The sequence below is a fragment of the Hippocampus guttulatus genome, chromosome 10 (genome assembly GCF_054856545.1).
Source record: "Hippocampus guttulatus isolate MCC_2025c chromosome 10, RoL_Hgut_1.0, whole genome shotgun sequence".
NCBI classification, from domain to species: domain Eukaryota; kingdom Metazoa; phylum Chordata; class Actinopteri; order Syngnathiformes; family Syngnathidae; genus Hippocampus; species Hippocampus guttulatus.
The window spans coordinates 11953829-11970000 of record NC_141270.1 but is presented as its reverse complement, the minus strand read 5'-3'; the positions used below and the strand labels follow the sequence as shown (position 1 = coordinate 11970000).

General features: G+C 37.8%; 1 protein-coding gene across 1 annotated transcript; it reads left to right on the top strand.

The window, feature by feature from the left end:
- The first annotated feature begins 873 nt into the window (after nt 1-873).
- On the top strand, nt 874-15707 carry mplkip (M-phase specific PLK1 interacting protein). Its single transcript, XM_086122643.1, has 4 exons — nt 874-1270; nt 2060-3085; nt 13138-13254; nt 14685-15707. The coding sequence occupies exons 1-2, from the start codon at nt 944-946 to the stop codon at nt 2210-2212; spliced, it is 480 nt and encodes a 159-aa protein (XP_085978769.1). The 5' UTR covers nt 874-943; the 3' UTR covers nt 2213-3085; nt 13138-13254; nt 14685-15707.
- The last annotated feature ends 465 nt before the right edge of the window (nt 15708-16172 follow it).

Genomic DNA, 16172 nt, shown 5'->3' with positions numbered 1-16172 from the left:
GGAGTACCGATAATTATGGAGGGCACTGTGTCTCAATAAATAATTGATCAATTGATTTGTCTGCAGCAAGCATAGTAAAAAATGTTGAGTAAAAATACTTTGTTTCATTAAATAATTGGTTAATTATAATAACTGGGGCGGCCCGGTAGTCCAGTGGTTAGCACGTCGGCTTCACAGTGCAGAGGTACCGGGTTCGATTCCAGCTCCGGCCTCCCTGTGTGGAGTTTGCATGTTCTCCCCGGGCCTGTGTGGGTTTTCTCCGGGTGCTCCGGTTTCCTCCCACATTCCAAAAACATGCATGGCAGGTTGATTGGACGCTCTAAATTGTCCCTAGGTGTGAGTGTGGGCGTGGATGGTTGTTCGTCTCTGTGTGCCCTGCGATTGGCTGGCAACTGATTCAGGGTGTCCCCCGCCTACTGCCCGAAGACGGCTGGGATAGGCTCCAGCACCCCCCGCGACCCTAGTGAGGATCAAGCGGTTCGGAAAATGGATGGATAATAACTGGTTCAGAAGATTTATGAATGGCTGCAAATAGAAAATAATGCAATATTATTAAATGATGGCTTAATTATAACTAAAATAAAAAGGAGTAATGTTTTATTTTTAAAGTAAACTTTTTTCATACACCTTTTACTTTTTATTTTTCCACATTCATGAATGACCTTGCTTTCTTGACCGTTTAATTTTTGTGTGTGTTAGTCTTACTTACATTTTATCTTGCACCAAAAAAATCCGAGTTGCGAATGTACATTTCATTGTCCAATGGCAATAAAATCGATTCTGATTGTGAACCTGAAATATATACCAGAGGTAAAGGAGAGGATGGTGGAATGACCGCTGGGTGACGCTGCAGCTACAAACGCAGAACGCAAGTTCCGGTTCCGGTTCATTTCTGTTCCGTTTAATTCTGGTCGCAAGTGTTTTGATTCCATTTTCAACCGATATGGAACGAACCAGATCTCACTGGAACGAAAAGTTTCCTTCCCCGCCTTCAGGTTGGGCTCGCACACCCTACAGAGGCGCTGGACACCACGGTGATTTTTCTGCTCGGGGCTACCACACTTACTCACCCAATTCCCCGACGTATTCGCCTGGTTTTAACCGTGGACATAGGGGAGGTTCGCCAGGAAGGTACGGTGCTGGAGGACGAGGCTACGGAGGGTCTCGGGCCATCTTCGGCAGCGGTGGTCGCAATTTCGGAGAGAAGCAACGAAGGGGAAACAGTTTCGGGAGGGCATTAAACTTCAGTCCAGCGGCTGTGAATGTGCAGGTAAGATACAAAACTGCTACATGGCGCCTGGTGCCCGTCGTTCTCCAAGGATTTCGACGCAATCAAATCACAACATATACGATGCTTAGAAACAAAACTATTATTTACCCCTGTCCAAGCAATAAAAACACAATGAATTATCCTCAAAATTGTAGGAGACAATCGACCTTATTCCTGGAGACTCTGCTGGAGAAACGAGAAGTGAAGCCACCGGCGGCCATCTTACGTTGCCAATCGAACAACACTCCCTAACTTAAATAAATTGATTTCGCCGCAGTATTTTCATATTATTTTCAGTCTCTACGGCGAAAATGCCCTCGTGTGTATTTGTACAAATACGCCTGAGAGACGCACGACATGCACATTCCTTTGCTACGAATGCGAATTTACATTTTCTCATAAAAACTGCATCTCCGGGTGCTACTCAAAAGATTCGTTTGTAACATGTTGTCAGAAGCACGAACGGTGAATTGAAAACAATGCCCATTCAGAAAAGTCAGTGAAATGTAAACCGAAACTCCGTCAGTCACAATACCGAGATAATATAATGTGAATTGTCAATTGGGCGCTTTCATACTATTTGCAACCCTACACTCTTAATGTTGACATGTTGTGTCCAATAAAAACTTGAAAACACTTTTTTGGGGTTTTTTTTGTGATGAGTGTAAATGGACTGTTGGTCTTTTCCTCCATCCTAATTAAAGTCAAATCAAATTTTATGACCATTGAATGCAGAAATCAAGCATAAATGTATGTGACTAAAGTGCCTACTTCGTTTGTTCCTTCCAGCATGAGTCTTCTGGCTCGATCGAGAGGTACTTTAGTCCATCCATGTTGGAGGATCCTTGGGCAGCACTGCAGCCAAAGCACACCGAAACACCACCAATCCATAAACAGGATCACGATCGCACAACAGAAAGTAGCAGGGAGGTCCCAGATTAATGCGAGAATCATGCAGTTTGACTGCATGTGTCTACATTTCTTATAGGGTTAGGTGCAATTTTATGCACTGTTTTGAAATTCTGCGTGCTATTTGGGGTTAAAAAAAGTGCCATATTTGGAATTTTTTCTTGTTCTTGATCAGTGTGAGAAGCGATTAGTTTAATGTGTTTGTTTGTACCGTACAAAAAGTACAGATAATGCACAGATTTTGGACATTATTATTATTTTTGTCAAATGGTGCATCTTTTCCTACCCCCCCCCCTCCCCCAAAAGTGGCTAGTTGGATCTTTGTAAATTTGTGTTGGAATTGCACATAATGACTAAGATTATGAGACCATGTATTTGTAATGGGCGAATTATCATTAAATTGATGAAAAACAAACATTGTTCTGTGCATGTATCCGGTTGATTTAATAATTTTATTTCCGGTATCGGGTGTCTGTTTGTCAACAAATCTAATGAGACAACAAAGTACAAGGTCTTGGAAACTTGATGGTCAGCCACAGTTCAGAGAGGGATGAAGTAGTAAGCACTCACATCGGGGATGGGTGTGGCTAGCGGAAAGATGTGGGAGCTCCTGGATGGAACTCCACTACTGCACATTGGGTCCATTTGAGGAGATAGAGGAACTAGGAAAGTCAGAACAGAGGGGGCCATATTGAGGGCCTGCTAATCTTGTCTGCATAATATTAGCTTGTCTGACAGATCAGATTAAGTTTCGTAAAACTGTCGGGGGTAGATTCTTTGGAGGGGGTGGAAGCAACCTGCTTTTCGTCTTAGGATCAAGACAAGGACATTGACGGGGCACCACCATGAGAGCTTTGTTGTCCTGTTTGTTGATCTCGCTTTGCGTGGTCTTGCTCATATCAAACGGTAAGTTTTTCTTTCAATCTTTTCTTTCCACCTTTGAGATTGTTGTTGTACCTCCTTGTTGATTTAGTTATGTAATTTCATTATACTCTTGTTGCCATCTGGCGATGAGTCTGATTTTGTTTTCTTTAATCTTCCAGAATGCATGAATGAGTCCAAGATACACTGCGCATATAATTTAAATTGGCGACATAGGGACTTAATAATAATGAACTATACGGAATGTTGCAAGACTATATATAATAAAACCAGTCAGATTTGCTATTTTTGTCTCTGTTTAGTTCTTATTCAGCACCTGGCATGCAAAAAGCACAGTCAGATTTGCTATTTTTGCCTCTGTTTAGTTCTTGTTTAGCACCTGGCATGCAATCCCATCATCTAATCCCTTAATAGGACTGTAAACTAATGCTTTCATCATGTGTGTAGAGAACTTGTCAGCAATGGGGCTTGAATATGCCAAGTATAACACCCGCACTACACTAGTTGTGACTCATCTTCACACATAAACAGTTCCAGGGCGTGAGATACTCGGAGCTGGGGCCAATCCAGTGTGGCGCCCTAAGTGAGATTTCATATGCAGGAGGTGAGCCAGGCAGAGTTAAGGGGGCACCGCCATTGTTTCTTTGTTGCCGCCCTCCGTCGATGATTTACAAACGGTAATCAACGAAATACAGTCCAATCGTGTTTACCATTGCCTTTAACTTTATAAAATAACATTTCACCCAATTTAGAATGCAAAATAACATTTAAATATACAAATGTAATGAAAAATGCAATTGGTTTGTGCCTGCTATAAACTGTACATGTACAGGACAATATACAGTGTCTTATGTAAATAAGGATTGGGTACAACTTTGTCACCACAGAGAAAAATTGATTAGCAGAAGCAAAGAAGCAGTAAACTGCAGTTAATTTTGGTGTGTAGGAATGCCTAGTTATTGACTAATAATAACAATGATAATAATCATAATAATAACGTTAACACTGATGTAATGTGAATTTTAAAATGCTAACATACTTTAGACCAGGGGTCACCCGAACATTAGTGCCCATCAGCACCAGGTCACCCCCAAACAACACATGAGTGGCACGCGGGCCTACTTTAAAAGTAGCTCACCGGAGATTGGACATTGTGATTTTCTAGGAATGCTGCAGGAGTGATCGTTTGAAAATTCAAACACTGACAAGGATTTATTGAAATAAAGTGTTGTGCATTGACATCTTTCTGTTTCCTAATTATTGTGAGAACACATGAACGTGGCCAATGTCTCATTAATGAATTCCATTCATATGAACATACGGTGACAGCATTATTAAAGGTCATTTGAACAAATGTGTTGTTTCAGAAGTGTGTCGCCCTTCTCGATTAGTAGTCAGTACCCAAGAAGTAGCTCTTCTTCGTTTCAAAAAGGACAACGACCCTGCTTTCGGTTACAAATTAGTGATGGAATTTTCGGCTCTTTTCGGTGATCCAGTCATTTGGATCGGCTCAGTGAAAAGAGCCGTCTCTTTTTGGCTCTCAAACGGCTCTTTTAACTTTAGCTTTTCTTTTAAATATGTATGACAAATTTAGCATACATTTTGATAAATGACTTGGTGAAGTAAATATTGCACTCTACTGACTTCAAATAGCAACAATTATCAAGCAAAGAAATGGCTTTTTACTTATTTTATTGAACATTAAAAAGGCTCCAAACAAAATTAAATTTCAACGAACAACAACCAAACATGTTGCATCATAACAAAAATAACAGCAGCAGTGAACAAAACAAACATGAGCTACTCGTTGCTTTATTTTAAATTTGCAGTCAACAAAACTAAATACTTAAACTCGGAATACTTCAATTAGTCCAGTCTTTGAGAACACCCTCTCTTACGGGACGGATGTTGCTACAATGCACAATCTACTCTCCATTACTTTGATCAAACGGGGTAGACGGAAGCTCGGTATTTCCACCAGCTCAGTAGATCAGCTGCCCTTGAAATCTGTGGCTCTTTAAGATATGCCCTAATTTAGTGTTTTGTGTTTTTGCACGCTTGGCTAATACTGTAAATTAGATTCAGATTGCTTGCCAAACGCCTTTGTGGTTTCCCGGACAGTGGCGGGTGATATGAACTAAAGACATCCAATTCACCAAGAAGAGTAAGTACAAGCTTAAGAACGGTACCACATCCGGTTCAATGAGCAAGTTTTTCCGCTGTCCACAAGCCCTGTTCTCAATGAGTAATTTTAACGTAAAAAAAACCCCAAAATGTTTTTGTTTTATCTGTATATGTTAATTGGTCACTACTTCGCGGATTTTCGTTTATCGCGGGTGGTTTTGGTCCCCATTTACAGCGATAAACGAGGGATTGCACTTTTGAAATGCACTTTTAAGATTAAACGAGAATAATGAAGAAAGGAATTTTTAAACCATTTACACGAGCATATAATATCTAAATGTAATCGCTGCCTACACCTGACAAACTAAGGAGAGTGCTATAATATGTGTAAAGAATAAAGTATGCACATGTCCTTGATAGCGTGTGCTGTATTGGGTCTGTCTCAGTGACAGACTGAGGCTGCTGTTGTCTTCTCTGATCAAAACAATGGTGTCTTTTCCTCTGATCAAAACAGCGTGTCCCGCTCGCAGATATTCCCCAAATGGCACCTTATTAAAAATATTCATTCCGTGTCTTTTGTGCATTTTTCACTTTTAAATTATCCTGCGGGCCTGATCAAACCTCCTTGCGGGACGCTTCCGTAATACACCCCTGATGTATAGTGAGGCATTTTTAGCCGAAAAAAACGACCATGTATAGGAAGGCGTTTTTAGATGAAAAAAAAAAACGACCATGTATAGGAAATAAAGCGTTTTAACCCGAAAATAATGACCATGTATAGTAAGGCTTTTTTATCGGTCAAAAAAAACGTCCATGTATAGTAAGGCGTTTTTTTGCCGAAAAAAAATGTCCTTGTATAGTAAGGCGTTTTTAGACGAAAAAAAAACAACCACGTATAGTAAGGCGTTTTTTGCCGAAAAAACGACCATGTATAGTAACGCTTTTTTATCGGTCAAAAAAACGTCCATGTATAGTAAGGCGTTTTTTGCCGAAAAAACGACCATGTATATTAAGGCTTTTTTATCGGTCAAAAAAAACGACCATGTATAGTAAGGCGTTTTTAGCCGAAAAAAATGACCATGTATAGTATGGCGTTTTTTGCCAAAAAAACGACCATGTATAGTAAGGCTTTTTTAGCTGAAGAAAACGACCATGTATAGTAAGGCATTTTTGCAGAAATAAACGACCATGTATAGTAAGGCTTTTTTAGCTGAAGAAAACGACCATGTATAGTAAGGCGTTTTTTGCCGAAAAAAAACAACCATGTATAGTAAGGCGTTTTTTGCCGAAAAAACGACTATGTATAGTAAGGCTTTTTTATTGGTCAAAAAAACGTCCATGTATAGTAAGGCGTTTTTAGCCGAAAAAAACGACCATGTATAGTAAGGCTTATTTTGCCGAAAAAAACGACAATGTATAGTAAGGCGTTTTTGGCCGAAAAAAACCCAACCATGTATAAGGCGTTTTTAGCCGAAAAAAGACGACCATGTATAGTTAGGTGTTTTTTGCCGAAAAAAAGGACCATGTATATAGTAAGGCGTTTTTTGCCGAAAAAAACGACCATGTATAATAGTAAGGCGTTTTTTGCCGAAAAAACAACCATGTATAGTAATGCGTTTTTAGCCAAAAAAAACGACCATGTATGGTAAGGCGTTTTTTGCCAAAAAAAACGACCATGCATAGTAAGGCGTTTTTTGCCGAAAAAACGTCAATGTATAGTAAGGCTTTTTTATCAGTCAAAAAAAACGTCTATGTATAGTAAGGCGTTTTTAGCCGAAAAAAACTGGCATGTATAGTAAGATGTTTTTTGCCGAAAAAAACAACCATGTATAGTAAGATGTTTTTTGCCGAAAAAAACAACTATGTATAGTAAGGCTTTTTTAGCTGAAAGAACCCGTCTTTGTATAATAAGGCATTTTTAGACAAAAAAACCAACTATTTATAGTAAGGCGTTTTTAGCCGAAAAAAACGACCATGTATATTATAGTAAGGTGTTTTTTGCCGAATAAAAACGACCATTTATAGTAAGGCTTTTTTATCGGTCAAAAAAACGTCCATGTATAGTAAGGCGTTTTTAGCTGGAAAAAACGACCATGTATAGTAAGGCTTTTTTATCGGTCAAAAAAACGTCCATGTATAGTAAGGCGTTTTTGGCCAAAAAAACAACAACCATGTATAAGGTGTTTTCAGCCGAAAAAAGATGACCATGTATAGTAAGGCGTTTTTTGCCGAAAAAAACGACCATGTATAATAGTAAGGCTTTTTTTGCCGAAAAAACAACCATTCATAGTAAGGCGTTTTTAGCCGAAAAAAACGACCATGTATAGTAAGGCGTTTTTTGCCGAAAAAACGACCATGTATCATAAGGTGGTTTTTGCCGAAAAAACGACCATGTATAGTAAGGCTTTTTTATCGGTCAAAAAAAACGTCCATGTATAGTAAGGCGTTTTTTTGCCGAAAAAAAATGTCCTTGTATAGTAAGGCGTTTTTAGACGAAAAAAAACAACCACGTATAGTAAGGCGTTTTTTGCCGAAAAAACGACCATGTATAGTAACGCTTTTTTATCGGTCAAAAAAACGTCCATGTATAGTAAGGCGTTTTTTGCCGAAAAAACGACCATGTATATTAAGGCTTTTTTATCGGTCAAAAAAAACGACCATGTATAGTAAGGCGTTTTTAGCCGAAAAAAATGACCATGTATAGTATGGCGTTTTTTGCCAAAAAAACGACCATGTATAGTAAGGCTTTTTTAGCTGAAGAAAACGACCATGTATAGTAAGGCATTTTTGCAGAAATAAACGACCATGTATAGTAAGGCTTTTTTAGCTGAAGAAAACGACCATGTATAGTAAGGCGTTTTTTGCCGAAAAAAAACAACCATGTATAGTAAGGCGTTTTTTGCCGAAAAAACGACCATGTATAGTAAGGCTTTTTTATTGGTCAAAAAAACGTCCATGTATAGTAAGGCGTTTTTAGCCGAAAAAAACGACCATGTATAGTAAGATGTTTTTTGCCGAAAAAAACAACTATGTATAGTAAGGCTTTTTTAGCTGAAAGAACCCGTCTTTGTATAATAAGGCATTTTTAGACAAAAAAACCAACTATTTATAGTAAGGCGTTTTTAGCCGAAAAAAACGACCATGTATATTATAGTAAGGTGTTTTTTGCCGAATAAAAACGACCATTTATAGTAAGGCTTTTTTATCGGTCAAAAAAACGTCCATGTATAGTAAGGCGTTTTTAGCTGGAAAAAACGACCATGTATAGTAAGGCTTTTTTATCAGTCAAAAAAACGTCCATGTATAGTAAGGCGTTTTTGGCCAAAAAAACAACAACCATGTATAAGGTGTTTTCAGCCGAAAAAAGATGACCATGTATAGTAAGGCGTTTTTTGCCGAAAAAAACGACCATGTATAATAGTAAGGCTTTTTTTGCCGAAAAAACAACCATTCATAGTAAGGCGTTTTTAGCCGAAAAAAACGACCATGTATAGTAAGGCGTTTTTTGCCGAAAAAACGACCATGTATCATAAGGTGGTTTTTGCCGAAAAAACGACCATGTATAGTAAGGCTTTTTTATCGGTCAAAAAAAACGTCCATGTATAGTAAGGCGTTTTTTTGCCGAAAAAAAATGTCCTTGTATAGTAAGGCGTTTTTAGACGAAAAAAAACAACCACGTATAGTAAGGCGTTTTTTGCCGAAAAAACGACCATGTATAGTAACGCTTTTTTATCGGTCAAAAAAACGTCCATGTATAGTAAGGCGTTTTTTGCCGAAAAAACGACCATGTATATTAAGGCTTTTTTATCGGTCAAAAAAAACGACCATGTATAGTAAGGCGTTTTTAGCCGAAAAAAATGACCATGTATAGTATGGCGTTTTTTGCCAAAAAAACGACCATGTATAGTAAGGCTTTTTTAGCTGAAGAAAACGACCATGTATAGTAAGGCATTTTTGCAGAAATAAACGACCATGTATAGTAAGGCTTTTTTAGCTGAAGAAAACGACCATGTATAGTAAGGCGTTTTTTGCCGAAAAAAAACAACCATGTATAGTAAGGCGTTTTTTGCCGAAAAAACGACCATGTATAGTAAGGCTTTTTTATTGGTCAAAAAAACGTCCATGTATAGTAAGGCGTTTTTAGCCGAAAAAAACGACCATGTATAGTAAGGCTTATTTTGCCGAAAAAAACGACAATGTATAGTAAGGCGTTTTTGGCCGAAAAACCCCCAACCATGTATAAGGCGTTTTTAGCCGAAAAAAGACGACCATGTATAGTTAGGTGTTTTTTGCCGAAAAAAAGGACCATGTATATAGTAAGGCGTTTTTTGCCGAAAAAAACGACCATGTATAATAGTAAGGCGTTTTTTGCCGAAAAAACAACCATGTATAGTAATGCGTTTTTAGCCAAAAAAAACGACCATGTATGGTAAGGCGTTTTTTGCCAAAAAAAACGACCATGCATAGTAAGGCGTTTTTTGCCGAAAAAACGTCAATGTATAGTAAGGCTTTTTTATCAGTCAAAAAAAACGTCTATGTATAGTAAGGCGTTTTTAGCCGAAAAAAACTGGCATGTATAGTAAGATGTTTTTTGCCGAAAAAAACAACCATGTATAGTAAGATGTTTTTTGCCGAAAAAAACAACTATGTATAGTAAGGCTTTTTTAGCTGAAAGAACCCGTCTTTGTATAATAAGGCATTTTTAGACAAAAAAACCAACTATTTATAGTAAGGCGTTTTTAGCCGAAAAAAACGACCATGTATAGTAAGGTGTTTTTTGCCGAATAAAAACGACCATTTATAGTAAGGCTTTTTTATCGGTCAAAAAAACGTCCATGTATAGTAAGGCGTTTTTAGCTGGAAAAAACGACCATGTATAGTAAGGCTTTTTTATCGGTCAAAAAAACGTCCATGTATAGTAAGGCGTTTTTGGCCAAAAAAACAACAACCATGTATAAGGTGTTTTCAGCCGAAAAAAGATGACCATGTATAGTAAGGCGTTTTTTGCCGAAAAAAACGACCATGTATAATAGTAAGGCTTTTTTTGCCGAAAAAACAACCATTCATAGTAAGGCGTTTTTAGCCGAAAAAAACGACCATGTATAGTAAGGCGTTTTTTGCCGAAAAAACGACCATGTATCATAAGGTGGTTTTTGCCGAAAAAACGACCATGTATAGTAAGGCTTTTTTATCGGTCAAAAAAAACGTCCATGTATAGTAAGGCGTTTTTTTGCCGAAAAAAAATGTCCTTGTATAGTAAGGCGTTTTTAGACGAAAAAAACCAACCACGTATAGTAAGGCGTTTTTTGCCGAAAAAACGACCATGTATAGTAACGCTTTTTTATCGATCAAAAAAACGTCCATGTATAGTAAGGCGTTTTTTGCCGAAAAAACGACCATGTATATTAAGGCTTTTTTATCGGTCAAAAAAAACGACCATGTATAGTAAGGCGTTTTTAGCCGAAAAAAATGACCATGTATAGTATGGCGTTTTTTGCCAAAAAAACGACCATGTATAGTAAGGCTTTTTTAGCTGAAGAAAACGACCATGTATAGTAAGGCATTTTTGCAGAAATAAACGACCATGTATAGTAAGGCTTTTTTAGCTGAAGAAAACGACCATGTATAGTAAGGCGTTTTTTGCCGAAAAAAAACAACCATGTATAGTAAGGCGTTTTTTGCCGAAAAAACGACCATGTATAGTAAGGCTTTTTTATTGGTCAAAAAAACGTCCATGTATAGTAAGGCGTTTTTAGCCGAAAAAAACGACCATGTATAGTAAGGCTTATTTTGCCGAAAAAAACGACAATGTATAGTAAGGCGTTTTTGGCCGAAAAAACCCCAACCATGTATAAGGCGTTTTTAGCCGAAAAAAGACGACCATGTATAGTTAGGTGTTTTTTGCCGAAAAAAAGGACCATGTATATAGTAAGGCGTTTTTTGCCGAAAAAAACGACCATGTATAATAGTAAGGCGTTTTTTGCCGAAAAGACAACCATGTATAGTAATGCGTTTTTAGCCAAAAAAAACGACCATGTATGGTAAGGCGTTTTTTGCCAAAAAAAACGACCATGCATAGTAAGGCGTTTTTTGCCGAAAAAACGTCAATGTATAGTAAGGCTTTTTTATCAGTCAAAAAAAACGTCCATGTATAGTAAGGCGTTTTTAGCCGAAAAAAATGACCATGTATAGTATGGCGTTTTTTGCCAAAAAAACGACCATGTATAGTAAGGCTTTTTTAGCTGAAGAAAACGACCATGTATAGTAAGGCGTTTTTTGCCGAAAAAACGACCATGTATATTAAGGCTTTTTTATCGGTCAAAAAAAACGACCATGTATAGTAAGGCGTTTTTAGCCGAAAAAAATGACCATGTATAGTATGGCGTTTTTTGCCAAAAAAACGACCATGTATAGTAAGGCTTTTTTAGCTGAAGAAAACGACCATGTATAGTAAGGCGTTTTCTGCGGAAAAAACGACCATGTATGGTAAGGCGTTTTTTGCCAAATAAAACGACCATGAATTGTAAGCCGTTTTTTGCCAAAAGAACAACCATGTATAGTAAGGCTTTTTTAGCTGAAGAAAACGACCATGTATAGTAAGGCGTTTTTTGCCGAAAAAACGACCATGTATATTAAGGCTTTTTTATCGGTCAAAAAAAACGACCATGTATAGTAAGGCGTTTTTAGCCGAAAAAAATGACCATGTATAGTATGGCGTTTTTTGCCAAAAAAACGACCATGTATAGTAAGGCTTTTTTAGCTGAAGAAAACGACCATGTATAGTAAGGCGTTTTCTGCGGAAAAAACGACCATGTATGGTAAGGCGTTTTTTGCCAAATAAAACGACCATGAATTGTAAGCCGTTTTTTGCCAAAAGAACAACCATGTATAGTAAGGCGTTTTTTGCCGAAAAAACGACCATGTATAGTAAGGCTTTTTTATCAGTCAAAAAAAACGTCTATGTATAGTAAGGTGTTTTTAGCCGAAAAAAACTGGCATGTATAGTAAGATGTTTTTTGCCGAAAAAAAACAACCATGTATAGTAAGATGTTTTTTGCCGAAAAAAACAACCATGTATAGTAAGGCTTTTTAGCTGAAGAAAACGACCATGTATAGTAAGGCGTTTTTTGCAGAAAAAAACGACCATGTATAGTAAGGCTTTTTTTGCCGAAAAAAACGACCCTGTATATACAGTACAGTACTACAAATCAAGTTGAAAAAGGGTAAAGGTAAAAAAGAGGAAGCATCCTAATTGACTCCTCAAAGCAGAAAATAAAGTAGATTTGCTTAGTAGATGTAAATACAATGAATAATATAATAAAACCTGAGATTAGGTGAGGGTCGACACTACTGATTCAGAAGATTTTATCTAAACAAATAATTTATAACAGCTAAGACCCCTAAAGTACAGTACCCAGTTATTCACTGATTCGCGAAGCATGTCAAAGCTAATCGCTTCAAAGCTAAACAACCAACGCTGTATTGACAAAAAGGAGGCGAGGCCTTGACTGGCTTCTTTAACATTGTCATTTATAGAATAATATTAATTGGGGTTTATATTTGGAATCTGTTCGATTTTGCATTTCAAGGGTTAATAGTAACAACTACCTTCATAAAATGATATTTAAGGTGATTTTTTTTTCTTTTTCAATTTTGAGGCACTGGAAGCCACAGCGCCCTTAGCAATTGTCGATGTTCGCTAATTAGCAAGCCAACTCTGGTGCTATCAGCCATACAATTAATTGTCTCCAAGGATTTCTTTATTTTTGGGGTCAAGTTGTAGCTGATGTGTTTTAGTTTCACATTAATGAAAAGCTAGTGTTATTTGGAATCTGGATTCAATAATAGTTGTACTCAAATCCCACTCCCATGCAAGTCCTTATTTAATATGTAATGATTCAGTCCATGTTTAAAATTACCCCTCCCTTTTTTCACTGCTGTGTTTTCTCCAGGTATGGCTCTCCAATGTTACACATGTATGGGCTCAAATAATGAAGACTGCAACCGCCAAGGCTCCAGAACATGTCCCAGCTACTCTGATGCCTGTGCCGTGGTGGTGGGCCAAAACAGTGAGTCCAATACTGACAGCGTGTCAGCTTTTTTTTTTTTCTTCAACCTTTGTCGCTACAAAATAAAGTTTGTATTTGCATATATACATATCATTATTATTATCTTGTTACATATTTAGTCATTTGTTTTTCAAATGGTGTATAAAGTCCAAACTGAATTCACATCAGCAAGAATCTAGAAACTTGAAATACATCTTGAACAGCATGAAGCCATTTTTCTTTCAATATCCATTTTCTACAGTAGATTGCCTTCAAAATATCTCTGACATGCATCTCTGCCATTGCCATGGCACCTTGGACACACATATGGTCGATCATATAAAAAGTCTCCACACTCCTGTTCAAATGCTTGTTTTGTGTGATACCCGTCGTTTAGAGCCAGACGCAGCATTCTTCCTACTGCAGACTTCGACAGTTTTCTTCTGCTTTTTTATTATTCACCTTTATTTGAAAATTACAGTAAATCCGAAATGCATGCATTGTGGCATTTTGACCCCATCTCACTGATGCTTGTCATAGTTCAGAATTATTTTGCAGCAACAGCAAGCCTCCTATGTCACCATCCCAGCCCGAGCTGTTTTTTATACAGCCGTCAAAGGGCATTTCCAGCACACAAGACTTATCAGTTCTATCTAGTATTTGTTGAATACAATTTATGCTCACATTGTTTAATTGTTTGTTTTAAGACATTATCAAAAGATGTTATCACTTTAAATGAGGTACACACATATAGAATACCCACAATCTGACAGAAATGTAGCATTTTCCCCTCCCGAGTTAATTCCTTAATTCTGATCAAAGGCTGCAAAGTTGCGATTCACTGGTGTCTCTAAAAGATTCCCAGTTATCCTGTCGCGTGGCTTGTTTGGGATTTGTTAGGATATTTTTTCCCCTGCCCAATACATCCGTAAATTGGTGTCGCTAACAATCGTAAATGTTAAATGTGTTCAATATTTCACAATCACAGATCCTTATGCGCGTGGTCAACACCGAGTTCGGCCGATTATGATGTGAAACTGAACTTTGGTCAATTAAAAAGTGACCTGAAGCAAGTACAATTGCCAGATACAAGGTCCTTCTTTCTCCTACGACAGACCCCTGGCTTCGGGGAGGAGATTCACATTGTTGCTGGACTTATCGTTACATGTGCAGTTTTGGTCTTCATGCGTACTGTACATCACACATGAGAAGAGCACACAGGGTGTGTTTTTTTCACATTTAAAAAAACTGGTTAAGATGTTAAAAATCTGTAAGTGTGTACCCCACGTTAGTTATGAAAATATATCAGTTTGCTGTTCTGATTATAATTCTCCTTATCAACTAATTACTGACCTCTTGAGGCCTTTCTGGGCCATTAAACCCTAACTCACATTTTACTTAATCAAATTAGACAAAAGCTAAGCGAGCGTGACTGAATTCTCTGTTGTCAGGTGGGGTGATGAAGTCCTGCTCCTACAAGTCCTTCTGCAGACAAGCTAACAGTCAGAGCTACAGAGTTCACTGCTGCTACAGCAGCGACTGCAATTTCACAAATGCCGCCGACAGGCTGCACCCGCTCAGCTATTTCTTGTTGATTTTAACTTGGTTGTACCGCTGCTTTTTCTGGTAGACCTTGAAAACAATGACTTTAGCAACTATTTTAACTATGATTGCAGCTAAAATATACTTTTCAACATACTGTACTACCATTAAAATGCCATTGACAGATATATTTACAACATGTGTTGTTGAGAAGTTACCAAGCACAGAGTTTGTTTGAAGTGTGCCGGGCTGGATTATGCACACCACATAAGATTAAAGCCATTAAGAAGATCTCACGTGGCTGTGGCTTGTGCCTTTTCTTAAACCGATAAGATAAGAAGGGAAGTGCTGAAATATCATGCAACGCACATTTATCCGGTGTTCGCACGGGAAACCGAAGTGGACAGCGAGAGCGTTCGGCATGTTTCACAGCCGTTGGTAAAAAATGAAATTGTTAGTACAAGTCAGTTGGTGTGCCATCACATCATCGACTCACGGTCGTTTGATGAGCTATTTCGGAATGTGGAGAGATAGTCATTAGCACAAACTGCAAATCCACATAAGCCTTTAACCTGTAAACAGGAGTGTCGCATGGATGAGGCTTTTACACTCAGTGAGAGCCATAAATGCTGTACATACACAAAAGCGGGTACTGTATGTGCATCCACTGCCTTCGCCAGCATTGTTTGTTGAAAGACTACAAACACAAAGCTACACGTAAATACTGAAAGCACAACTGTTTGTCAATCAATAAAGCTACAGATGCAAGTAGCCTCTCTCTCGACCTATGTATATTCTACAAAACGGAATTTACAGTGGATCAGTGCTGCCGGATGATTGTAGAATTGTACGGCATTAATTCAATGTGCAGTAAATGCTGTGTTCATGTTTGCAATGTCTTCATGAATAAACACCATATTTACGAACAATTATATTCATGGTGGCCTTATTTCATTGTCATTTTTTTTTCTCAATTTAGTGTTATTTGAGCGAAATGCAGGTATCCAGATCAACACTCAAATATAAACCTAAATGCGTAATTGTACAATGTTTAGACGTTCCTGCAAGTAAACATTAAAAGCTGGGTTATGTTTCCACTGCACTATCTAAACCCAATTTGGTGAGCGTACTGAAAGAAGAATAGGCCTACTTTTCTCATGTTAAATAACAGAAGCTGAACAGATTGGTTAAAATGAATACAAATCCATGAACCCTGAAATGCTTCTCATGATTAACTGTATAACATTCAAAAGCATTTCAAAGAAAGAACAAAAGACATTTAAAAACAAAGTACAGACAGAAATGGGCATAATTTGCTGTATGAATGCAAGAGCTGTGCATTTTTCACATAAGGACCACTGGGAGTCAGTCTAACCACACTTCTACATGCACGCTCC

Bases quoted from the DNA above. Each gene is read 5' to 3' on its own strand.
- mplkip (XM_086122643.1), top strand. From the start codon at position 944: ATGGAACGAACCAGATCTCACTGGAACGAAAAGTTTCCTTCCCCGCCT. The intron at 1,271-2,059 runs GTAAGATACAAA...TGTTCCTTCCAG, and splicing joins CAGCGGCTGTGAATGTGCAG to CATGAGTCTTCTGGCTCGAT.